The 25683-nt window shown below is 44.0% G+C and overlaps 1 protein-coding gene across 1 annotated transcript in view; it reads left to right on the forward strand.

Moving 5' to 3' along the window:
- LOC138569908 (macrophage mannose receptor 1-like) overlaps positions 1–25683 on the forward strand; it is a 745141-nt gene that overhangs the window by 636809 nt on the left and 82649 nt on the right. Inside the window, exons 26-28 of the mRNA XM_069648337.1 lie at positions 11501–11650; positions 22173–22289; positions 25354–25521. Coding sequence (XP_069504438.1) covers positions 11501–11650; positions 22173–22289; positions 25354–25521 — 435 coding nt within the window. The remainder of the gene's footprint in view (positions 1–11500; positions 11651–22172; positions 22290–25353; positions 25522–25683) is intronic.

Here is a 25683-nt window from a genome sequence, read left to right on the forward strand (position 1 = left end):
ACATACAGGCTGCGCTTTGATAGAAGCCCTTGTTTCGTTAACAACAGAATAAGGAAACAGTTAAGGGATTTATTAGCTCCCTTTCATAAACCAGATTGATTGATGTCAAATTTCCCAGAGTCCTCCACCCAGCGCACAAGGTCACGCAGGAAAAACCTAGAAAAGATTTTGCATGAGGCATCAAGTAGAGCGATAGGGCAGTAGTTTGCAGGATTCACTCTATGTCCCTTTTTAAAGATCTCTACGACCATTGCCTCCTTCCAAGTGGACGGGAATACCTGACACTTCAGTACATTACGATACAAGAGCAATAGAACCTCTGCCCATAACCAAAGGTTTTAAGAGTGAGATTCATTAAGCCGTCTGGGCCCGGAGCCTTAGACTTGTTTGCCTTCTTAATTTCCCACACTATGTCCTCTGCATACATTTTCAAGTCCTCACATGAGGAAAAGTGAACCGATGCTAAATCGAAAGCCATAGTGGAGGTGCTCGTTCCCTTGACACAGCCATATAAGGTGTTAAAATGAACCTCCCAAACTGACGCTGAAATTGACTGCTTACAGGGATATCTGAACCACTTGACCTCGTATCAACTGCCAAATATTTGTCGAGTTGTTTGTGTTCAATGCGAATAGCATGCGCTCTGCGTCTTTTTGCAAAAGTAAGTACCTATGGCCCCCTAGCCAACTTCGAAAGTCTGCCTGAGTTTTTTTATTAGCATCAGAGACACAGGACCTAACTTATTGGCTTGCCTGATGGTCTGTCTAAGTTTTCTTTTTCTTAAGCTAACAGCTAGGTTGTATTTGTGGGAAGGCTCAGGGCATGACGTCCTTTGAGAAAATATAGACACGGGTATTAAACCCTGCAATATAGTCTGTAGGTGGACGCCAATCTTGTCCGGGGACTTGTCAGTGAAGATTCCCTCCAATAAGTGCTGTTCTACTTTAATATTAAAGCGATCAGCTATTTTTGGTCGCCATAAAACTGTGTGATGATGCTGTCTAATCTCAATGTGGGGAGGGGAATTTAAAGTGGGCCCCCCATTATTAAACCCTACCCATTAGAATCTAAGCTGCAAATGATCACTCTCCTGGCAATGTTTAATGTTCAAACCATGGAAATTAGTTACCATAGTGTCCCAGATAGACACGTAATCTAGTGTTGATCGATGGCTTCCGCTAAACCAGGTATATTTAGGCAGAATATCCCCATCTGTTCTACCATTTAATGGTGTTACATTTGTCTAAGAAAGACTGTACCAATCAGCCGCTAACTCTGTCGTTCTCTTTATATTGCCAATCTGAACTTGATTATACCAGGTTGCATGTAAGCATTCCGCGTTAATGTCATCCATGATGACCAAATCGGTTTCTTTGGAAGCACAATGTAATTCGATGCACTTAGAGATTACAGATAAGAAGTCAACCAGACATGTAGAAGCAGGATCATAATAAACATTGAAAACAACCATTGACTTCCAGACAAGATCAGCAACATCGCACCAAGTAATCTTAATGCCCAGAATATCCCCACCCCCAATAAGAGTTTTTCAACTCCAGAGCTTGGAGAAATAGGCCAGGTGATCAGTAGTCCACCAACCCTTTTTCCCTTTTAGGGCAGGCCAGGGCTTTAAGTGGGGTAGGAAATCGAGAGGGGGTGCCCTCATTTGGGGGCTTGGCCTTAAAAACATATTCAAGCCATAGCAAGGTACGCAAACATTTTATATATTTGTATGCATATCTTACTATGGTTTTTGTAGTATGCAAGCCATCTTTTATAAACATAGAAATATGTAATATATATATATATAATATATATGTAATATATTTCTATGTTTATAAAATATGGCTTACATACTACACAAACCATAGTAAGGTACGCTCATAAATATATAAATGCTTACATTTATATATTTGTTTGCGTGCCTTACTATGGTTTGTGTACTTCAAGATGGCTTGATTTCTGTGCGTACCTTATAATTTGTGTACTTTCCAAGCCATCTTAGTTAAACATTTCTATGTTAATAAAAGATGGCTTGAAAAGTGCACAATTCAAGCCATCTTTTATAAAGCTTTCCCGACGGACAAAGCCTGAGGGGTCTTTGTCCGTCGGCAAAGCTTAATAAAAGATGGCTTGAATAGTGCACTTTTCAAGCCATCTTTTAATAACCTCGAAATATTTCGAGGAGTCCCCAGGTTTGCTGAGGGTTTAAGACACCTCGGCGACCTGGGGAAACAAAGCCACAGTAACTTCCTCTGGTGACCCCTCGCGCGAGAGGTCACCATCGGAAGTTACAGTGACTGACAGAAGTGCCAGCCAGCTACAGCAATGCTGTGGCTGGCTGACACTTCTGTCAGCTTGCCTGACCTAATGGCGGGCGCATCTCCCATCGTGGCTGCGGCCGCGAAAGGATAATGCATCCCGGAAATGTTGTCGTCGGACCGGGAGACCCCGGCAGGGCCCGGCAGCCCCCGGCCGATTTAAAGCACTGGGCCAGGCTCATGTGAAATAAGAAACCCATCCACCACAGGAATGTCTAACATAAAGGTTTCTTGTAGACAAATAAGGTCTGCCTCATCCCAAAGCAGTCCATTAGAACAAAGATGGGAAAAACCTTCCGTGTTCCATCAGAGCAATCGCGCGGCTAAATTTCAATTTGAACTGTTTTGCCCCGTTTATGCTTTTCAAGGGAATTAATCATGTGAGCCCAATCGTATGAGACTGTATGCTTTTTATCGATAGGAAGTCCTGCACCAGTAGAGCAGATGGAGGGCACTCTGAAATTAACTAGAAGGTTTTCCCAGGGAATTAAATCTAGCCCACGACTAGAAATTTCCCTTTGACTGCCAGTGTGGAGTTCTTCACATATGTCAGTTAGCAGGTATGCCATGCTGAATATCTTCACTGATTCGCCCATAACCAAATTCTTAACCAAATGGGAATGAAAACCCACTTTTGCAATGTCCACCCTTCTAAAGTCCACAAAAAATATTCTTGCGATATCCCGAGATGTCAATGAGTACAAAGATGGAATTTCTTTGAACAAAGCCAAAATATATTGGAAGTTCAGAGTGTACAGCCCATTGACCTTAAATGTATGTTTTATTGAGAGATAGATTAAGCTATCCACCAAATTCGTACTGGGCCCCACAAGGCCTGGAAGTGAGGTCACCTCGTCAACATCCCCTATTAATGAGAACTTAAAGGGTGCCTTAATTATTGGGCCTTTAGGTTCCAGAGAAGCATGCTATTAATGAGAGCTTAAAGGGTGCCATAGTTATTGGGCCTTTAGGTTCCAGAAACGCATGCTCTAAAGAACCAAATAGCACTCACTCCCTTGTGGCTCTAACCCTGCGTTCTTCCATAGTTATAAAGGGTGGGGATCTATCCAGAGAAATCTGGGCATGCAGGCGGCAGGTACAAAATTAGAGGAAGTTGTATTTAGCACTACTGTGGGCTTCGCATTTTCAGCGAACAGAGGTAGGCTAGCTCTGTCATTCCTTCCCTCCCCGTTCAAGGAACCACCCAACTAGAGTCCCACTCTGCAGAATCTATAGAATAAGTAGAAACCATTGAAAGATTAGCCTCAGTTTCCATCACAACTTTGCCTTTAGGTTTTAAGAAAGCTGTAATTGAGCCATTTGGCTTATTATCATTTTGTGACAATTTTGACTTTTTAAAATGCACGCTAGAGCAGCTGGTCATGTTTGTTTCCCTCGTATGTATAGCCGGCGCCTTTGGTTTCCGTTATGAAAAAGTCACTTCTTGGCCCTCATGGTGCAAAACCTCAGGAGACTGGCCTTCAGGGAAGACTTCAATCTGTGCTATCACAGACCGGAAACATTTAAGGGACCCTTTATTATTTTGGCCTAACATGCCCTGAGATCTTTCATGTTCTTAGCATTCTTCTTTTTCTGTTTGGAAGCGCCAATCTGGGCAAGCAAGGATTCACTTGCCAATTCAGCCTCATCAGTGGCCCCTGCAACCTCAGTGGAGGAACCCAGAGGAGGCAAAGTGGCAGTCTCAGCCATATGCTGATTCTAGCCACAGATTGAAGCGTGGGATCCACAGCCGGTTGCAGTGTTGCACAGACTGCGGCCGGAGTTGCTAACACATCAGGGACCCCACCAAATGCAACTTTGTGCAAGGGAGTCATTTGCGAGGCTCTAGACAGATAGTCAGTAATGCGGTATGGCTCTCCACGACCTTTACCACCATTAACATTGTAAATTAGCTAGCAATGGTTTAGGAATATTACATTTTTTCAACTTTCCCGACAATAAAAACCGGTTGATTGTACAAATGCAAAAGAAAAGTCAATGATGTCTTAAAAAACTGGGGGGATCCTTAGATCAAGCACCTTGCTGCAATGCATCTATAAAACCTTTTAAAGTGGTACAGAGCCCTTTTCTGATTCCAATTTGAAATGTTCTCAAACGACCTGTACTCTGGACCCATAATTGTAATCCCTTTAAAATTATGGTTGCAAAAGTCTTGCTCTCAGCATCTAGCAAGGCTATGGGTCAATAATTTTCCAGATTGAGCCGATCTCATTTTTTGTAAATGGGAATTATGATTGAAATGTTCCATGATTTTGGGGTGGTTCTAGAGTTTATCATATTTGTGAACAGTATATACAGTGTTGATGCCCACAGGATGCAGTGATTTAGAGCGTTAGGGCTGGGGGCCCTCGGGCTTGATGCCTTCTTAATACTCATCACCACATTTTCCTACCTAAATTCTAAGACCCAGCTGGTTGGAATCTCATCTTCAGACTCCTTGAATTTTGGGCAATTATATAACTTACAATATTATGAGCCCCAGCTTTATTCTGTAACTGGGTTACATTGGAGCTTCACTTGGTTGTCACTTTGTTCATTAATTAAACTCCAAAAATTCTGAATATTTTTCATAGCAATAATTTATAGCATGTTCTCCATCCCTCTGTAAAAGTAAAAAACAATACATTTTTTGCCAGTTTGTGTAATGTTGGTGTACGTTGCATGATTGTTCAACTTGCTCTACCCAAGGCAATGAGGATTTTGAAATTTGTCTTAGAGTTCCCCTAAATTCACAATTTCTTAATTGCACATTATGATCCTATCTGTGAGCTTTCAATTTGTCATCCGACAATGCTCTCTTAATTACTGAATTCTGATTATAAAGAAAGGGTTGAAAAGAGTTTGATGTCAATTCACTTATTTTCTCTTTTAGATGTTTGGTGTCAAACCATAGTCCAATTTGCCTATTAAACATATTTGCATTATCAATTCTCCTAGCAATTATATTGCCTTCTGTAGGGACTACAAGATTGGTAAGATTTAAATTCTGTTTAATTTCAATCTTAATGTTCATGTGTGCGATTAGAAAAGTGTGATCACTCAGATCGGTGCCAATAATTACAAAGCATTCACATAAATAAAACATTTTAGATGATAGAAAGGAATAGTCAATACAAGACCATCATTTTGTTATTTCTCCAAGTGTCTTTATGAGGGATATCTCCTCTTATGTTACCACTAGTCATCTGTAACCCCCACCCATTAAACAATTGTACCCACTTTTTTCCATTCTTATGTTTCACACATTGTGCATAAAGGAAGCTCTGAGGGGTAAAGTTATTATCATCAAGTGCAGCTTTACAGTCTGAGTTGAAATCACCTGCTATTATTATTTAGTTTTCTAATATTCCTCTTAATACTTGTATAAAACTATCAATTGGGAATCGAGTAGGATTCCAATATATATTCACAACTAACACCGTTTTGTGAAGTTTGCCTTCTGTCAGGATCAATTCAATGGTTAACATCTTATAGTGTGATGTACAAAATGAGCACTTTTAATGAAAGTAATTAGGACACCTGAGGGTCTACCTAGCCAACTACTGAATCACAAAGTAACTATCCAACACTACCATGGATAATATCCAAAGTTTGTGCAAAATTGAGTGCATATTATAGTTTTGGGCCCATCATCATGGGTAATTGGACTGTACCCCTTCTTACGCTGTTTGGTATGTGCAGTACTTTCTCTACATGCTCCCCGCTTATTCTTATTCTTACTCCATGTACTTCCAAGTCGATGCAATCCTTGGGTAGAGTGGGAGATCTGGCTATGTTTTGTAAACCCTTTGGGGTGTAAGTGAATGGGAAACTTTGCCCCCGGGTCACAGCCCTGTGATCCTCCCAGCCTTTGTGTCTTGTTTTTAATTTTGGGCTGCTCAGATTTGTTTTGGTCTTTCCGAATGATATTTGTTGTTTTGTTGCATTATTGCACATGCTGTACTATTATTTCCCTCTTAATAAAAATATATAAATCAAAACAGAAATATCAATAACATGTGTTTGTTAAGTAATTGGCACAAATTTGATTTATTAAATAGGTTTACATGTCCTCTTGTGTTCCATGTCAAAATTAAGAAATGGCTATGAGACTCCCCTCCCTAAAGACCAGTGCCCTTGCCTCCTAAACAATTGTTTTTTACACGCAGTGTTTGGGCCATCCAAGACAAATTATCCAACTTCTTACTTCTTTTCAAAGAATTATCTATAATTTGAACAACCTGCCCAAATGCTGAGCTATCGCCACAAAAAATATGCAGCTTTTTCCCCAGCTTCCAGTATCAACATCCTTCCAGGTGGAAAAATACCAATTCGGTATAAGACTTTATTTTTTAGATGGATGATCGGTCGAATGCCATTTGTTTTAGGGTCTCCGCTTCATTTAGGGGCATCTTAAGCACTATTTTCGATTATTTCTTTACTAGCACAATGTCTGTTCTGTGTTGGCCAATAAAGTAGACCATCTTTTGATGTTAAAAATCTTAAATAGGAAATTTCATGCAGCAATTTTAAGACATTAGAATGATTCACAATAAATTGATTAAGTTAGTATACATTCTAAAATTAATTGCTCATCCGCTTGTACTGATTTGGTTGACTGTGACACAATTTTCGTTTATTGACCTTGTAAACCAAATTCATTATCCATTATATTAGCAGCAAGTCTCTTAGTACTTTCAGTATGACTTAAAGTGACAGGGTGCATAATCAAGGGATGAGTTTGTTTGACATTCAACTATGCATGCTCTTTTAAAGCTGGTGTCTTTATCTGTTCGATTATTCTGTAGTAAGATTGATGACATATCTTCAGGAGAAATTAAAGCAACACGTGTGTTTTGTATATTTGTTAATCTACCTGTTTGACATGCTAGTGTGCTACTTGCCATCTTTACTTCTTCAACTTCAAAGACATCTCCACATGACTTCAGTTCAGGAACTGGGTCTACATCACACTGACCTTCTTTTATTTGTACCCCTTTTGTTAGACCCTCCTCGTCCAATCTTGTGACTATAGTTTGGGTCAAGATTGTTTCAATCTTTCATCCCTTGTCTTTTGTAACGTGGCAAAACTTAACCCTGGGGAGTACCTTGCTTTTTTCATCCTGTGCAGCAATTTGTGCTGCTTCCTCTGTCATGTGTAGGTTACACGGACATTTGCTTGAGTATTCTTTGTTGGTACTCGTTTGTTTTTTTTGCCTTTTAATTGGAATGTTTTTTTGAAGTATAGACAGATGTTCTTTATCCGGTGCAGCTTCCAATTGGGTCTTGATGTCCTTCAGTCCTAAATCATGTATTTTCTTTTGAACTATGTTCCTGGAATGGTTACCTAACATATCGATTTTAAATTTTATTTCACTAAGAGCCAAGATGTGTGCATTCAATTCTGTACTGATATTATATACCGTTACAAAGAGCTTAATACCATATTTAATGCCGATACAGATGGCGCTGTCAGTTTAACTTTGTCCTCCATATCACATAACGTGTGATGGAGAAGAGGTGGAAGGGATATGGATGACATAGTTGCTAAGTTTCCGGCTCTACATTCAATCTCTTCCAATAAAGACATCAGATGTTCACATGAGGAAGATGAGTGAGGTACGGTATTTCTCTCTCTTTCTGCATTAGTCATCTGAAAGACATTGGGCCTCATTACGACTTTGGAGGTAGCCATGGTGCTATTGGCGCCATGGCTGCCTCCAAAATCGGGTCTGGGTTCCCTGAATGGGGAATGACCGGGCCATTCCGAGTTTGGAGGGCCCGGTAATTCCTCCTACAGGGAACCCAGGTCCAGTCCTTCCCCATTCCCATTTAGGGCTCAATGGGAATGGGTGAGGGAGCTAACAACGGGCTGATTACGACCGGCCCGTTGTTAGCTCCCTGGTCCCCTCGCGGGACCCGCTCTGGGACCTCGTAATATTGCGGAATGGGTTTAACGGCGCCGCCACCATTAGCAGCACCGTTAAACCCATTCCGCAATAGTTATAATGAGGCCCATTGTTAGCTGTGTCGTTCAATACATCCAGATTAGGAAGACTGACATCATTAATACAATTTGAATCTGGCTCAGGTAAAAGCAGTTCTTTTTGTAACTTCCTGATTTCAGTACTCGTGCCAGCCGTAGGGTAAAGGTGTGTGATTTTTGCAGAGGTTAAGTGATCTTTCTTTTTTTTAACCACCCTTCCATTTGAACACGTAGATAGCAAGTTTTGGCACCAATTGTTACTGTTATCCCTGGGGTGACTTTGCAATACTGAGCTGGTCTCTCATTCTCTGTTGTGAGTCATTCATATTACACTCATTTAGGACGGGCTTACTCCTCCGGTTATACATAGAAATTGCGCTATGGTGCCTTTGTGTTTTTCTTGTAGCAACAATACTAATAAAGCACAAGCAATGTTCATTGGTACATAAGGAGCGAAGTAAGGGAGGATGATAGTTGTATGTAAATTGTGGAGGACACGCTGGTTGCAATTTAAGATGACATCATAAACTATAAATACAAGCTACTGGGTAAAGAGTACTGACACACCTCTTTTCTTCTGCCACAAACTGCTACAAACTGCAGTACTCTGCAGCACCGTGCAGCGCTCCGATGACAAACAAGTTTTTAAAGTATTCAGTGTGTTCCTGGTGTCACAGCAAAATGGGTCCTCCCGAAACTGCTTTCAAACAACAATAGCTCCTACCACAAATGGCTGTACTCTTCAACACTTTGCAGAGCTCCGCTGGCAAACAAGTGTTTTAATTATTCAGTGTATCCCGGGTGTCATGACAAAATGGGACCTCCCGAAACCGCTTACAAACACCAATGCAAACACCAATAGCTCCTGTCACAAACCGCAGTACCCTGCAGCACTCCTTCGGGCCGTATTGTGTCATTTTCTGAATGCTATTATGTGTGTGTTCTGTTGTCTGTACTTCCTACTAAAAGAAGCACTGGCAAAAGTGAAACGTTTTGGCTCTTGACAGGCATTAGAGGGGCATTTTCCAGGTGCTACTTTCATATGACCAGGTGCTCACACCATTTGCTACCTGCAGCCATCTCATAGGCAGTCAGGGCTTTAAGTGGGCTGGGGCCTGCTGGGGCTGGGCCCCGGCAGGCTCTGAAATTTCGTTTTGAGGCGGGGCCCTGCCAGGGCCCACTAATCTCCCCTGGCAGCCCCGGCCACAACACGAAAAGGCATTTTTTTCTACAGCCTGAAGCTCTCGCTCGTGAGCGAGAGCTTCAGGCTTCAGAAAAAAATGCCTTTTAGCCATAATGGTGGCGCCGCACCTGCGAGGCATCCCTTTAATCAAGTGATGCACGTGGGCCGGCGCCACCATTATGGAGAAAACATGAGGCCGCTGGAAGCAGAGGCCTTGCTTTCTAAATACTGAAGCTTTCAGTCTTTAGGAAAAAGGCCTCTGCTTCCAGTGGCCTCACCCTTTCAGCCTTAATGGTGATGCTGCCCCTCGCCAGCTGGCGAGGGGCAGCATCACGATTAAGGCTGAATAGGCGAGGCGCTGTCCCCTGCCAGGCAAGCCTATACAAAATAAATGCAGAGATCAGCACCCTCTCGCCCGTTGGGGAGAGGGTGCTAATCTCTACAAAAGGCTGCCTGGCAGGGGTGCCAGTAGCCCATTGAGCCAGGGCTCGTCAAGAGGACGTGGCCTAACGGGCCATGAAGACCCCCGTTGTTAGGCCACGCCCCCTCGATGAGCCCCGGCTCGATTTGTAGTGCCACTTAAGGCACTGTGGGCAGTTAATATCAGTATAGCACTGCATGTCAAATGACTGTCCCATGCCCACACAAAATCCACAACTGTTGGCTTTGGTATTGCTCTTGATCAGGTATTTGAAATGTGAACTCGTTTATATTGAGTAGGTGTTTATATTGATCAAACGTTAAAAACGGCACGGCTGCCGCCAGAGTTTCTTTCTTTCCGGCACCTGTGAATGGGCAAGAATCGGGTCATGCCAAGTTAGGCGGACCCGGTACTTGCCCAATTTCGGGGGCCTCCTCATCCCCATTCTGCCCCATAGGGCTGAATGGGGATGGGGACGTCAGATGCACCGGCACAACTCTGAATGTGCCGGTGCATCCGACGTGCTCTGCTCATGGGTGTCGTTACACCTGCCAGGAAAAATCTGGCGGGTGAAACATTTCCTGCAAGCAGAGCCCGTAGTATGGTGGTCCGATAAGTACGGTGCCGGCATGCTTACCGGTACCGTTCTTCCCAGACCGCCATGCTCGTAATGAAGGCCACTGTCTCTTCATGACTCTATTATAGATAAAAATGATTTCTGCTAAACCATATTTACGGGAGGCGAAAAAATCCAGACCTTGTGAGATTAAGAACAATGATGCAGTCACAGCATGTCTACTAGCTGAATGGGAAATGCAACATCGTTGGAACCCCCATAGCATAAGATCAGCAAAGCTGGACCATTAACCTAGCCTCCATAGACAAACAGGAGGACTGAGCCACCAAGTGGTAGCCATAAAGTTCCCTGGCAGTAGAGTGCCATTAGGAGGTAGCCATGGTTACAGAAGTCCCAGTCGAGCTCAATAAAGGTATCTGTTAGCGTGACTTCCTGACTCCTGCCACGGAAGCCTCTTTGATGGGTGGGAGCTGCACATGGTTCCCTTCTGTTGTCATTTCCACCCATGCATGGAGAGGAAAAATAGGCGACAATGACACTGCCAAGCCGAAAATTGTGCAATCATCCCAGGTTTCAGTCTGGTGGAGGGGTAATCCGGGGGTGAAATAACATACTCACTGACAGAAAACATTTCTACCACACTGAAGGTCTCCGGATTTAGTATGTGGTGGAATGGAGCAGCAGAACGAAATGGTAGCTTTATTCCATTTTGTGTAGCAAACACCAGCAAAGTGTAAAATATACATATGAATAAATTAGCACTACTATATAAGACATTTTTTGGGAATGAAAAGCTTGCATTTAAGCTAATGTGTATACCCACAATGCATTGCTCATGTGGCTCTGAACTTGAGTTGAACTTCCAGAGATGAGTACTGGTGACGGTGTGGCATATGTGACTTGGCTGAAATAACTTATTTTACTTTCATCCTTGTGTGAAAGAATGCATGATCGCCCTTCCTGAAGACCCTCCATGTGGAATCTTAATTCATACTGTATTGCTTGCCAACAGATGTTGTACCGGCTGAACCGGAGCAGTTTCCCGGGAAATGTCCAGAAACAAATAATAAGGCTTGGATCCCTTTCCGGGGTGATTGTTACTTCTTTGAAACATCATCATCAAAAAATTGGCCCATGGCATCAATGGAATGCCTGAAACTAGGTAAGTGACTTCTTATGAAATGTTACTGTAACAGAACGATCGCTGATGACAGAAGCATTGAACAATGTATTGTGCACCATCCAGGTGTATGTAAAGAGCCTGTGGAAGGATGTGGAAAATGGAGGGATGGGAGTAGAGGCCTGTGGCAGCTTAAATGTAGAGGCCAGTGAAAGGATGCAGATGCAGGCCAGTGCAAGGATGTTTATAAACCAGTCATATGATAAGGTCACAGGCCAGTGACAGGATGAGGATGTATGTCATTAGCACACTGCGGTGAAGCTCAGTGTCAGTGTGGGGTACAGGATTTTGACAGATGCAGGTACAGACAAGTGGAAGAATATGGTAAAATGTTGAACATATGCCCCCGACATGATAGTGGGTATAGGTTAGTGGAAGAATGGGCTAGAGGCCTCTGGAAGGAAGATTGGGTAACAGGCCTGTCTATCGCTGACACTTAAGTCAATGCCACTTCCAGACAGACCATTTCTGACTGTCCCCTATCCTGACCTTTGGCCTCCATCTGGTCTCTACTATTTCTCCTTTCTCCTCCTCCTCACCCATTAATGGTCATCCTCTAGGTATATCATTAATGTCTATCACAATGGCACTATCATGGCCCAAGGTTCACAACCTACTCTTCTCCTTCTCCACCGGTGCCTACCTTCTCTCATAAACTTCCTCCCTTCTGCCACCCATGCTTCCTCTCCCCTGACTTCTCCACCACCATCAATGGGAGTACCAAGCCCCTGTACACCTCCTTGGAAAGCCTTCAAATGTGGTAACCAGCTTCACTTAGCTACTCTGAATGCTTGCGCTTTTCTCAAACCCTCCTCTGACATCTGTCTTTGACCTGGACGTCCTTGCTCTTACCGAGACGTGGTTCAATGCCAGCTCGGTCACTGCTCTTGACACTCTCCCTCCTGAGGATTACAAAATCCTCTCCAAACCCAGACTCAACAGGCTTAGAGGTGGAGTGGCCCTGATCATCCCTAAGTGGGTCCCTGCTTCCATCATTCCTACTCAATCCTACTCCTCTTTTCAATGCCTTGTCTGTAGGCTCGGGTTCTCGTCTACTTTCTCTCTCACCCTCGCCAGTATGTATAGAACCCCCTTGCCCTATCTCCCTCTTCTTCTCTGAATGGGCCAACATTGCCTCATTCCTTTCAACCTCTTCTTCCAAACTCCTCCTCCTTGGTGACTTCAGCATCCACCTTGACTCTCTTAAATCATCACCTCTCAGTTCTGGGTACAATCTGACTCCCTCTCTCTCACCTTTCTTCCTTCCGGCCCGAATCACTCTGTCGGCCACACTCTTGATTCCCTAATCTCTGGTGACATCCCTATCTCTAATCCTGTCACCACCCCCCTCTCTCGGTCTGACCACTCTCGCCTTTCGCCCCACCTGGGGCCCCTGGGCCTGCTTTCGGAGCCTTTCCCTGCACTGCCAGCCTCCTTTGCCGTCATTCGACCGATGACGTGAATGTCAGTTGCTGCTTTTGCCTCCACCTTCATCCTCCCTCAGACCCTGCTCCTAGCCCTCCATCTGACTCTGTCCTAGCTAACCTACATCTTGCCATTTCTAACACCCTTGACATCCTTGCCCCTGCCATAAGGATCCGCCTAAAGCCTGACACCAAGAACAACAGCTGGTATGACTCCAAACCAGCATCCCTGAAACGCAAGTGTAGAGTTGCTGAACAAAATTGGCAGCCCTTGGGCTTATCCTCTGACAAACTGGCCTGCTACCTGCTCCAAAGGCAATATTGCAGTTCTATCTACTCCAAGAAGCGGGCTCACATCCATGCCCACATCTCTGGAGCTACTAATAACATGACTGAACTTTTCAAAATCTGCAAGAAACTCGGCAATCCACTTGCAGTCTCCACATCCCTTCCCAGGCTCTCTGCACTGCCTTGGCCTCCTACTTCACATCCAATACTGAGGATATCCTGTCCTCACTCTCCTCCACCCCTATCACCTTCCCCATACCTACTCCCCTGCCTCCCTTGGCACCCTCCTCCCACCCCCATAATCCTCCTTCCTCCTGCCCATAGCACTGGATGAGGTCTCTAAAGTGGTCCGCTCTACGAAGGTCTCCTCCAAACAGGTGGCCTCTGCTCCTCCAGAACCATCAAGGACATTTCCTCTCCTGCCCCGGCTCAGACTTCTGTTGCCACTCCTTCGCCACTGACTCTTTCCCTTTATCCCTCAAGCACTCCCTTGTGCACCCTTTCCTAAAAAAAAGCTGTATGCTGATCCAACCTGCCTGGTTAACTATTGCCCTATCCCTACTACCCCCCCTCTGTAAACTCTTGGAAAAGTTGGTCCTCCCCAACCGACCCTCCATACTGATCTTGTTGGTTGCCTTCATTACCATCTATCTGGACTCTGGGCATCCAGAGCCATGAAAACCACTCTCCTGAGCACCTGTGAAACCAGGCTTGCAAGTTTTTATTCCAACTCTCCTGCTGTTCTCATCCTGCTCAATCTCTGATCTGTCTTTGATACGATCAAACATTCCATCCTCATAAAATGACTCAGTGACACCCTTGGCATCATTGGCCGGGCACTGGATTGGCTGACCTCCTTCCTCACTACCTACCCTTCCCAGCTGCAACTGAGCCCATTCTCCTCCACCACCAATCTCTCCACCTGTGACATCCCCCAGGGCTACATCCCAATGGCTCTTTAATATCAGTCTCACCCCTCTTGTTCACCTGATCTCCTCCTTCTCTCCTCATTTCCAGTGTTACGCTGATGACACACAGCTTTCTTTCAAACTTCCCTCTACTTCCCCCTCTTCCCCATCTCTCATCCCGACTGTCTGTCCGCCATTCAGGTATGGTGTGCAGCGAATTATCTCTCTCGTAATGCCAATAAGACGGAGATCCTCCTCATCGCGACACCTGTGCCCTCTTTTTCTCCTACCCTCTGGCCACCCTATTTGGGCCCTCTACCCCCACTATCTTGTATGGCCAAAACCCTTGGGGTCATCTTTGACTCAGCTCCTTCACCCCTCACATCATGGACCTTACTAAGAAGCCTCACTAACAGCTCCACCTCCTCAGAGGTATTCTTCCTTTTCTCACCTTCCCCCAGAAGCTCAATGTCTCCAGAGCTTTGGTCCTCTCCAGGCTGGACTACTGCAACAGCCTCTTTCTCAACCTCCATCTTTTCTCCCTTCGCCCCCTCCAGCTAATCCAGAACAGGGCTGCAAGACTTATCCTTGGCCTGAAGCCCAGGTACTGTATCTCTCCAGCCCTAAAATCTCTCCACGTGCTCCCGGTGGCTGCAAGGATCAAATGCAAGACCCTCTGCATCAACTACAAGGCCTTCTGGGGCCTGGGACCACGCTATCGCCAACTTTCCCTCTCTAAATACTCCCCTGCTAGCGCCCTACGCTCCTCTAATTCCAACTCCTGTCAAATTCTTCTCCAGGCAGAGAGTGGGGGGCAGGTCTCTCTCCTCCGCTGGTGCCTCCCTTTGGAACAGCCTCCCTGCTCCTCTCGGACTTGAGACGGACCTCCTTAAGTTCCTGAAACTGCTCAAAACTCTGCTCGTTCCCTTGCCTGCTAATCAACCCACTGTCACTGTGACTGGTGGCCTGATCCTCATGATTCTTACAGGAATCCAGGCCCTTCCTCCCAGTCAATACCTCCCCCACACACACTGCACTGACCTGCAGGCTCATGCTTGGTGACTCCACATCCCACCTTGAGAATTGCCTGTAGCAGCACTTAGCCTAAAGTTCTCCTTCTTGGCTTCCCTTAGCACTTCCCTTAGCACTACCCTTGCTGGCCCTCCTCCAGCACTTGTCCACTCCTCTGTTCCCCCTTCCATCCCCTTCCCCTGCACTGCTCTTCAACACACTTGCAAAGCCGAATGCCGCAAGGCCTAGTAGGACCACGACTGAATATTACTGTTTTGCCATTGTTTTTATTTCCCCTGATCCCTTCCCATTTAGCCTTGTGGCGCTATGAAACAAAATTCTGTTGCATAAAGCGCCTTAAAAATGTGCAATAAAATAAATACAATAAAACAGACCAGTATCAAGAAAGGGGCACAGGCCAGTATAAGTATGGGGTTAAAAGCCAATGAAACAAGTGGGGCTTGGAGCAAATTAAATGATGGGGATATTCATCCAGTAAACGGATGTGAGAAGCGAGCCAGTGAAAAATGGGTGCAATGGTCGAGGCCAAAATCAGTCAAACAATGTAAATACAGGTTACGGAATTAGCCATTTTACATGAGATATGTTCATGTATTGTTTTGGCAGTGACGTCATACTGATGGAATAGAAGCTGTGCAATTCACAACATTTCCTATGAAACAAGTGCTAGAACATGTGGAAAATCTGGATTTTAAAACTTGAACATTTTTGGTAAAGCATATTTGAATATAGCTGTATTAAAAATAAGAGTCTAAAGGTTTTTTTCATAGTCAGTCATGGATCTGTGTAGAAAATGACACAAAATAATGCTATTAAATTATTACTATTATTTCATTATTTAATACAGCTTGAAGTGGAGTATTGTACAAAATAACAAATGAATAAAAAGTTCTAATAAAAATCTAAAATATAAAACAAGCTACTACCTAATCAATGGTACATGCGCCTGCTTTGGGAACAACTAAGCAGATCAGAAGATGAAAGGTGTAGCAATACACCAGTTCAACTAGGTATATCATTTTAAGAGCCAAAAAAGGCTGTCAAATTAAGGTCTTTGGGTCTTCCCTAAAGGACAGGAAACTGCTGCTTATTCTCACAGTTAGAGAAGTTAAAGCTCTTCTAAAATGTGTGACATAGTCATTGTGTGGTTGCAAAGTCCTTTCAGACTGCCAGAGACTTTTACTTAATCAGCTAGATAGCAGTGCTATCCCAATGAGCAAGCAAGTTAAACGTTGTCATGAACTGACAAGTTTAACCACTGAGGTTATGTGGTCGAACTTCAACGATCCAATGACCACACTGGCCATTGGCGAGAATGGATTTAGGAAGTCCATTCAAGGCTGAGTTCTCAAAATCAATTTTGGAAACAACCAGTGATTGGACATGTCACCCCAAAATCAGAATTAGGTATGTACTGCTGGATGAACCAGATAGAATGCAGATGGATTTAGAGGGTGCATCAAGTTTTCCGATGTGAGTATGCATGGATATGTGAGAACCAATCCAGAAACCAAGGAACACGGCAGAATTGGAAATGTGCCATGCAGGGAGGACATCACCATATGCCAGCTCTTTTATTCAGTTCCCAACAGGAATGAGGGAAGGAGGGTTTGACAAAAACAGGAACTTTAGCATGATAGTGATGGGCTTCAATTAAAGCGGCTATTATTGGGGTATTTCATGAGACCCAAAGCCACAGGACTACCTGATGTTATTCTTATATTGGGATCATGAGCGGCAAGCTAAAAACTGGCCCTGTTGTGCACTAGGACCCAATTTTTCCACTTTGTTGGTATTTCATTGGCGGTATTGTGTAGACACTTTGCATAGACACCAGCTCACCTGTAGACTGCTATATGGGGAATCAGCTCCTTATGGTTTGCCACATTTCAGTGTTTTGGTGAATCTTGCTTTATACCGCTGGCGGTAATAAAATACCTCCTTAGCTTTGTACCTGTCTATATGCCATCACCAGTAACAAGAACACACATTAAATAGACCACAGCTGATTTAATTACTTTCAAGTACTTTATAAGCAATTAAGGTTATGAGTAACACAAAAAATGACAAGTGCAATTAAATGAGTTTAACATGACCTATGTACTTCAAGAATGAAAGCGCACATCTCATAGTCTTGTTTCTCTTTTGCAGTGATAACAGATTCTATTCTTCAGGATAAAACATGACTACATGCACATTTTATTGTAAATGCTTCCCCGCGATAAAGCGCTTTTTTCCACAAATGACTTCAAACACCCTTTTAATGTTGCAGTTCAAAACATTGGGCCTCATTACGAGGTTGGCGCCTTACCTGTAACACCGTTTCTGCTGCCTGATATCACAGTGGCAGTGGAATGGTATAGGACTCCATGGGAATGGGGACACTGAAGCACCGGCACCATTGCTAACTTAGTAAGGCCATATCCTTGCATGCTACATCGACCTTGCCCTTGGTGTTTCTTTCCTTAAACTCAATTTTAACACTGCACAATCCAATCATGTCTATTTTTGCCCTGCTGTATGCTTGGTGATTGATGTTGAGTTCACCCAATTCCTCCACACGTATCACAAAGCAGAACCTGCCATTGTTTGCAATGGCATACTGTCAATGCACCACACGGATTCCATAACCTCCACATCAACTTCTTCTACGGTGGCAATCATTCATTCCATAGATCACCAGCTGTGTTTCTTCCACCACTAGTCTAATTCCTTCGCCATTGCCCTGACACACAGGCGCTATATGACCTCTCTTGTCACACTTCCAGCATGTCAATGATTGGAAACAACTGTGGGAACTAGATGGTATGTGATCAGGGCTACTACATGCAAAACATGTGTGCCACTTCTTCACTCCCCGGGCAGGCGGTCAGCACTCACTCTGGGCTCGGTTCTAGCCTCACTCCTACATGCCTCAACAGGGCCCTGTGTCTGACTTCTGCCCTTGCTCCTATCCTTCCTATGACCCCCACTTCAATGCTTTCAATTTTACTGATGGCCTTAGTTTACTCAGAAGACTACTATGCCATTGTGGCCATATTAACAATGCTTTTCAGTTTAAAGTCCTTAACTATGGGTAGTCGCTGTTGTAGCTTCTTACAGTTACAGCAGTAGGCAACCTGGCCTCTTTTGATTCCCATGGCCACTGTTCCACACTCACACTCCGTGGGGCTACCAAAGGTGTTATTTCCTGCTTCATTTCCTGTGTTCTGACAAAAGACAGGTGCCTGTCCTGCACAATGTTCGCCCTTCACCATTCATGAAGCATTACTTGGGTAGCATGGAAAACAACATGAGCATCCCCATACCCTTCACCCAATGTAACAAGAGGTAAGGTACGAACGCTGTTTTGGCCTTCAACAAGGAATGTCAGAAGAATAGAATTCCTTTTCTCTTCATCAAACCTTTCAACCCCAATTGGAAGAATGTAGGTGCCAAATCTTTTTGCCAGTGCTCGCAGAGAATAATGGTTGCCACAGTATCCCGTCGCTTGCCGTCAGCCATTCCTTTGATTTAATTTACTTAGAAGGAATTATGCCAAAAAACACATCAAATTATTTATGGGGTGGGGTAAGGGTTTAGAAAGGATGGGGAGGGACTATGGATGGAGGGTAGGGGGGCTAGTATAAGGAAAGAGGGGTTTGGGACAACCCCCCCAAATTTGTAAAACAATGTGATGAGTGTTTTCGGCATTATTCCTCGAAGTAAATTACTTCGAAGGAATTTATGTAGATAAAACGACATAGAACCTTTCCCTGTGTGGTTGGCTGGAAGGTGGGCTTGCCTGAATTGATGACTCAATAACCTGCAGCGGAATCAATTAATAGACTAACTCAAGAAGCCCACACAATACATTAACTTAAGAAGTTGAAAAAACAGGTTCAAATAATAGACGTGTACAATACACCATGACTGGAGTAGTGGGATCAATGTGCTCGAAATTGGTTTCCTCGGTTTCCGTGACAAGTCACAGAAATCTACGTCACTTTGGTGCACTGAAAACATGTCTACACCTTTCAAATAGCTCCCCGGTGGCAGGTTCCTGCTGCTCCACATCTACTGGTGAGGTGGGCCGCCAGAGCACTACCTGTTGCCTTGAACTTCTGGGGTGCTCCAGACGTTGCCCTGTTGCCTGGTAAAATGCACATGGAACTTGGGGGGTCCACTTGCTCGAGGCATGCGCAGTGTTGCTTGGTTACATATGGCCTGACAGACTTCACGTAGACAGCATGCCCTCTGCTTCCTGGTGCACGTGATGAGGGGCCCAATGATTGGGAATAAATGGAGGGCAGGTGTGTGCAACTCCCTATCGCCAACTAAAAGGTCTGCACTCTGGACAGAAGTATCAGGCTTCCAACAGTATTCTCGTTCCCTCCTTGTGTGACCAGGGAGGCTGGACAGGCGCGGGGACCCTGAATCCAGCAGTTTAACGTGAAATGACAAGGCTTGTCTATGCAGCAGGAAGGTGGGGGGGGGGAGAGGGCCACACGTGGGAGGGGAGGAGGGAGAGCAAGTAGGACCTCTACAATCCATACACAAACTCCACCTCACTCACAAACATTCCCTGCACACAAACTTTCCCTGCACACCCACTTCCTAACATTCCAGAACGGCGTCTATCTCATCTCCCCCACACTGTCACTGATGTGCTCACAGGGCATTAAGGATTATGGCACTTCTTTGTGAAATCGGCATAATGCAATATGGCAATACTTTGGTAAAAGGGCATCACGGAAGCTGGCACTGCTTTACTCACTGGGTGTAATGGAACCTGGCACGACTGTGCAAACTGAGCATATTGCAATTAGGCACTGCTCTGCTAACTGGGCATCGCAGGCAATGGGCATGTTGTGCAAACCCTGCATAATGGAATGTGACCGTGCTATGCTTGTTGAGCACATGCGTGACAACAGTGCACTACTGCAGTGTGACATGTACCAGGGCATTTTCAATACCTGCAAATCACGGAAGAACTTGGTATTTTGTTTACAAAGTCTGTAAATAGTGTGATGAATTGTGCTATTGATGACAATCTCTGCTGCACAACATGAGTACTAATGCATAGCATGGCTGTAACTGGTAAATGAGCTTACAGCGTGGGCATTGTTATTAATAGCAAAGACTATAGGGAAACAGGTAAAAGAGAGGCTGAAATTAATAAAGCAAATATTTTGAGACCAAAGTTGTAACCAGCCACCAATGTTGGTTTTCTTCACTTTATAGTAGTGAAACGTAGTGCTCTGAATCTTATTCCATGTGAAGAAATGGTTGACAATTTGTGAATCCACCCGATTTCTTTTAGTTTCAAAGTTTTAACCCAATCACCATCTTTTGGAGGGTTTTTTAAAAAAAATGGTGAGAACAAGATCAGCGTGGTTGTTCGACTAAATGACTAGTTTCTGAAACATGTCATGTCCCTGTTGTTTGAGTTGGATGTTCTGCTTCTAGACCTTTCTTCCACATACAATTTTTCACACAGACATCTAATGGAATGGATAACAGATTCCATTGCAAAACATGCTAGTGACTTTTCCATGCCAGTACAGAGCTCTTACAGTGATGACGTTTCTAAGACATTGTTGTGCACACTTCCAATATAACTGAAGTCCCTCCTCCTTTTCATGGAGTTTCAATTGACTGTCACTTGATTCAAAGAAAAAAATATCGCAAATTCATTAAGAAATGTACAATTCCTTTATCGTTTGAAGGCAACAACCAGTGTGGTATTAAAATGAATAACAGGTTATTTCTCTGCACTTAGCACAGACCAAGGCAGCTTAATTATGATTGAGATCAATATTAATAGGGGCCCCTATGAATGAACAGAGGTAATGATGCCTTTATTGGTGTAGGCCCGCACTATACACATTTTGTTAACATAACATAACGTAATCCGAGTGGGTGTGGTATCATTGTGTTTTCCTAACAATACTGGCATTTGTGGAACCTTTTTTAAAACGATCAAATGCTGAATTTATGGGCTTGGATGTGTATTTTCGGTAGGCGAATGTGGGAGTTACATTCAAAGTGCAACCTTCAAAAGTGTCATCATTTGAGGCGATTTTCCAGATTCCTAACAGTTGAGAAAATGGTCGGGATTTCTTGAGTGAATAAGAATGGTCATATAGAAAATGAAGTAGTGTATTCTTTGAAGAGTGTCTAGTAAATTAACAAGGAAAAGCTTGTCTTTCTTGCTCAAGATAGTTTACCATTCATACCCAAGCTTGTAGGGCAGTTTCAGCAGTGCTGGTTATACTGACCCAAAGGGCATGCTACATTGGGCCTCAATACGGATAACGGTGGTAACTTTGCTGGTGCTACTGGCCCATTTCCGCCGGACCCGTAAAAAATGACTGGCGCCTGACTTTCCAGTGGCACCGGGCTATTACAAGTCTGGCTCCCGGGAAGTCAGACGCCGGTAATTTTGTTGATCCCCATAGGACTCTATGAGAGTGGGGACATGGAAGCACCAGCACCGTTGTTAATGGTGCCGGCGCTTCCGTGATGGTTTTGCCTACCGTGACGGCTGTGCCCGGCAGGGTCAGACCTGCCGGCCACAGCGGCTTCCCGCGGGCAAACCCGTAGTTTGCCGGTCCAGAAACAAGGGTGCCAGTGAGTTTACCGGCAACCTTATTTCCGGAGCGGCAAACTCGGCATGAGGCTTATATTGACTTTGGAAGCATGAAGTGTTCATTTGACTCTTCCAGGGTTCCCACTGCTGAGGGTGCTACACAATCATTTCTGAAGGCAAGGCTTTTATGCTGCAGACGTAAGATGCGCGTCCACCATTTCATGCTTCAAGGCTACATGTTTTGCCACGCAAATGCCTAACATGTGATTTATGTTTTGCAGATGCAAGCTTAGCTTCCGTGGAAGATCGGATCGAGGCGACATTTATATACGAAGAACTGGAGCAACTAAAGGATAAGTCTACGGACCTTTGGATAGGACTTTACAAAAATGTGGAAGGTGGGGAGCGTGTTTCTTATCTTCTGCTGATGTTGCATTTAGAGTCCCAGGTCCATTCAGAGAATAGTCAAGGCTTTTGGAAACTATGGTTTCAAGAATGAAACATCTACATATGTGTAACCCCTTTGACGGCCCATGTCATGTGGGTGTACATCCCTGTTTCCCTAGGAAAGCAAGGACGTCATGCTCATCTTGATTAGTATCCGTTGGTGGGTGATGCAGATAACATTTTTTTCTTTTTTTAAATAACGCTGGACATAGCGAATATTATTAGTAATTGGGCAACATGGAAAAGATATAATGGAAAATTGATGCATTGCCTCAGGACGGCAGAGAGGTAGGCACAAGAGGATGCAGAACAGTGTGGAGCCGGGGAAAGGAGGAGGCCACTGTGATGAGAGAATAGCAGGGTAGGTTGAGCATTGCAGGGCGGGAGAGAGGTGCGTAGGCTTTATAGAACACAGCATGATGTGAGAGTGGGAAAAGGGAAAGGCAGGTTGGCAATGTGAGGACATGGCCAGGCACATTTCAGGGTAGAGCAAGAGGAAGATAAACGCCCAAGCCCCCCCCCCCATTATAGGAAATTAGGTGTACGCCACTCCTGTGCAGCGCAGCAAGGTCTAACTCCTAATCAAAGGACAGACGTCCCTGGTTGTATGCCTGGTTCAACCTCTGCCATGTGCAACACTACATAGTTCTACATTTGCAACAGTATTACTGGCTGCAGCCCAGTCCATCCTGAGTGGCTCACCCTTGCATGACCTGAACAGGCTAGCCGCCAGTCTCACTCCACGAGTTCCTTCCAGGCACCAGGCATCTAAGATTCCAATCTCCAATGCAGTCGTGATGATAATGATCGCTGCACGGGTGCTAAACCAAGGCGTATTCCATTGCAATCTTTGGTTGTACCCCTGCAGGAAAATCTAATGCAGTCGTAAAACCACGTGCTCTTCCAAGACTCTCCCAAGCCTCAGAACGGCAGGAAAATGAGCTGGAGTGGAAAATGGAAGCGTAAAAGCAATTTTACACTTTCACTTTCTGCACTGCTCACTTGAAAATTCCCCCCATTGTTTGAATGCTGATTTGGAGGATGCGTCAAGCCGCTCCAGGCTGCTTGATCCAATATCTTGAAAGGACAGGCAAATGTCAACTCTTCCCATGGACCCCTGATCCATAAAATCCAGGGCCAACCTTTTAAATATTCCAAAGCCAGGCCCAGCGGTGCTGCACTGGCACACAAGATGCTGGAGTCGTTTGTCCATTCCCTGATAAGCCTCAAGAAATAGTGCAGCATTTTCAGTACAACTGGACATTTTACTGTATTGGCTGCGAGTATGGACAGCTTCCACATTTGCTCCATACCCAGATACATTTAGATAAAAATAATGTACTGCTATTAATGTAAGTTTAGATAAAATAGTAAACACATCCATTGTGACATGAAGGAGAAGCAAGAGGTGGGTGTAATGCCCACTCCACCGTGAAGAAATATTATGCAGGCCCTCCCCACCCCCACCCAGCACATAGTGGCATTGGTATTAACATGTGGCAACAAGAAAAGGGAAAGGTTTTGCTGCAAAATCTGTAGATTGAAATAGTAATAGGTAGCTACTAAACCTATAGGATTGTACTCCCGCTAATCTTAGTGTGCTTCCTGACAAGCTCCTCCAAAGGGGGTGACTTCATTTAAATGGGGTCTGATGATTAGTAAGGCGGGTGCAGTGGGCACCAGCTTTCAGGAATTCACATTTGTACTCCAAGCTAGTTAAAATGAGTAACAGATGGGTAGCATGCTATTTAATTCATCCTATGTATATTAGTCTGTTAGAATGCATGCTCGTTCGAATATGAGCATGTGCACAGCCACCCTTACCCTGGGACCCAGCTAAAATGCTTATTGTCAGTCTCCATTGCAGTGATTAATGGCACAACCATTTTATCCTTACATCCAAATATTGAGGCTCTCCGAATCAGTACTCATGCCTCCCTGTTCCAAACGGTTTAATTTTAGGGTGACTGGGGTGAAAATTGAAAAAGGCCTTATGTGTATTACACACTCAGTGATTTAAGCATACAATCCTTTGATCAAAGGCATATTTGTCACATAGTGAAATCCGTGGTCTTCATATGTTCCTAAAATGTGCTTTGATTTTGTCTTGTTATTCGTCACCTTCCCCTTTCTCATAGGGGTGTTTTAAAAGAAAGAGTGCAATAGGAGTGTCCCAGACTCTTCACCTTGTAATTTTAAACTTCAGTCTAAGTTTTGATCATGTGCTTTGCTCAGTAAGACAAGTGTAACATTGTTATTATGACTACAATGTATATTGGAAGCGAACATTAGAAATAGTCATATTTTTTTTAAAAGTTGGTTTAGTATGGTAGTGCAATTACATAATTTCCCCTTTTTGTTTTTTTAAACAGGCTTAAAAAAAAACACTAACCCCCCACCCCCAGATAAAAGTATGCTTTTCTCTGCCATACAGCTGCCAGCGACAGCTGGGGTAGCTTTGGCAAATGTACACTTGACTGCATAACTCTCACCCACATAGAAAAAGATAAGGAGAGCACAGATAGAGAGCGAGGGAGAGAGAGAGAGAGGGAATGCGAGATCAGCATATGATACAGCTATTAATAGTAATGTTGTGATTTGTATAGTGCTTCATATGAATACTTCCAGTTTCTTAGCACAGTAATAATGAGTGTCAGCATTATGGCCCATTCATGGCCCTCAATGTATCGACCTCAGGAGAGCAAAGGGCATGCCACACAGCAACACTCCATTCCATTTCCAAGACTACATTGCGTCTATTAACATTTCAGAAATGTTGCAGCACTTTTAAAAATGGCAGATTTTGCATTTTGTTCACAAATGCAAATAAGTTGGATAGTGTGTTTAAGTTTGCCTTCCAACTAAATGAAGCTCTAACTCTACCATGTTCAATTATTCTAAATATTATGTAATACTGTAGAATGTTGTGTTTCTAGGGAATTTGTAAAATCAATATCACTTTTTTGCTCCATTGTTATTAAGATAATCCTTTCATACTTTTTGGTCCAATTTTAGGGACTTGGATATACTTAGACAAGTCTTCTGTGGATTTTGTAAACTGGAAAGAACGGGTTCCATCGGACGACTTACAGAACGACTGTGTTAGCATTATTGCTGAAGATGGCTACTGGGTCAATGATTACTGTTCTTCATACAAATATTATATTTGCAAAAAAAGAAAAAGTGAGTATTACATTTCAATTTCAGAACATCAGAGTGATTGTGTTTGTTAAAAATGTGCTGTTTTGAGGTGTTATGAGTCAGAGGTACCTCTTCCCACCCCATATCATACTGGAGAGCGAGTAGGAGGGGGCCTTTATCACACCCACAATGGGCGCTCCTGCC

Source organism: Ambystoma mexicanum, chromosome 2q (genome assembly GCF_040938575.1).
Source record: "Ambystoma mexicanum isolate Mex_15411 chromosome 2q, UKY_AmexF1_1, whole genome shotgun sequence".
NCBI lineage: Eukaryota > Metazoa > Chordata > Amphibia > Caudata > Ambystomatidae > Ambystoma > Ambystoma mexicanum.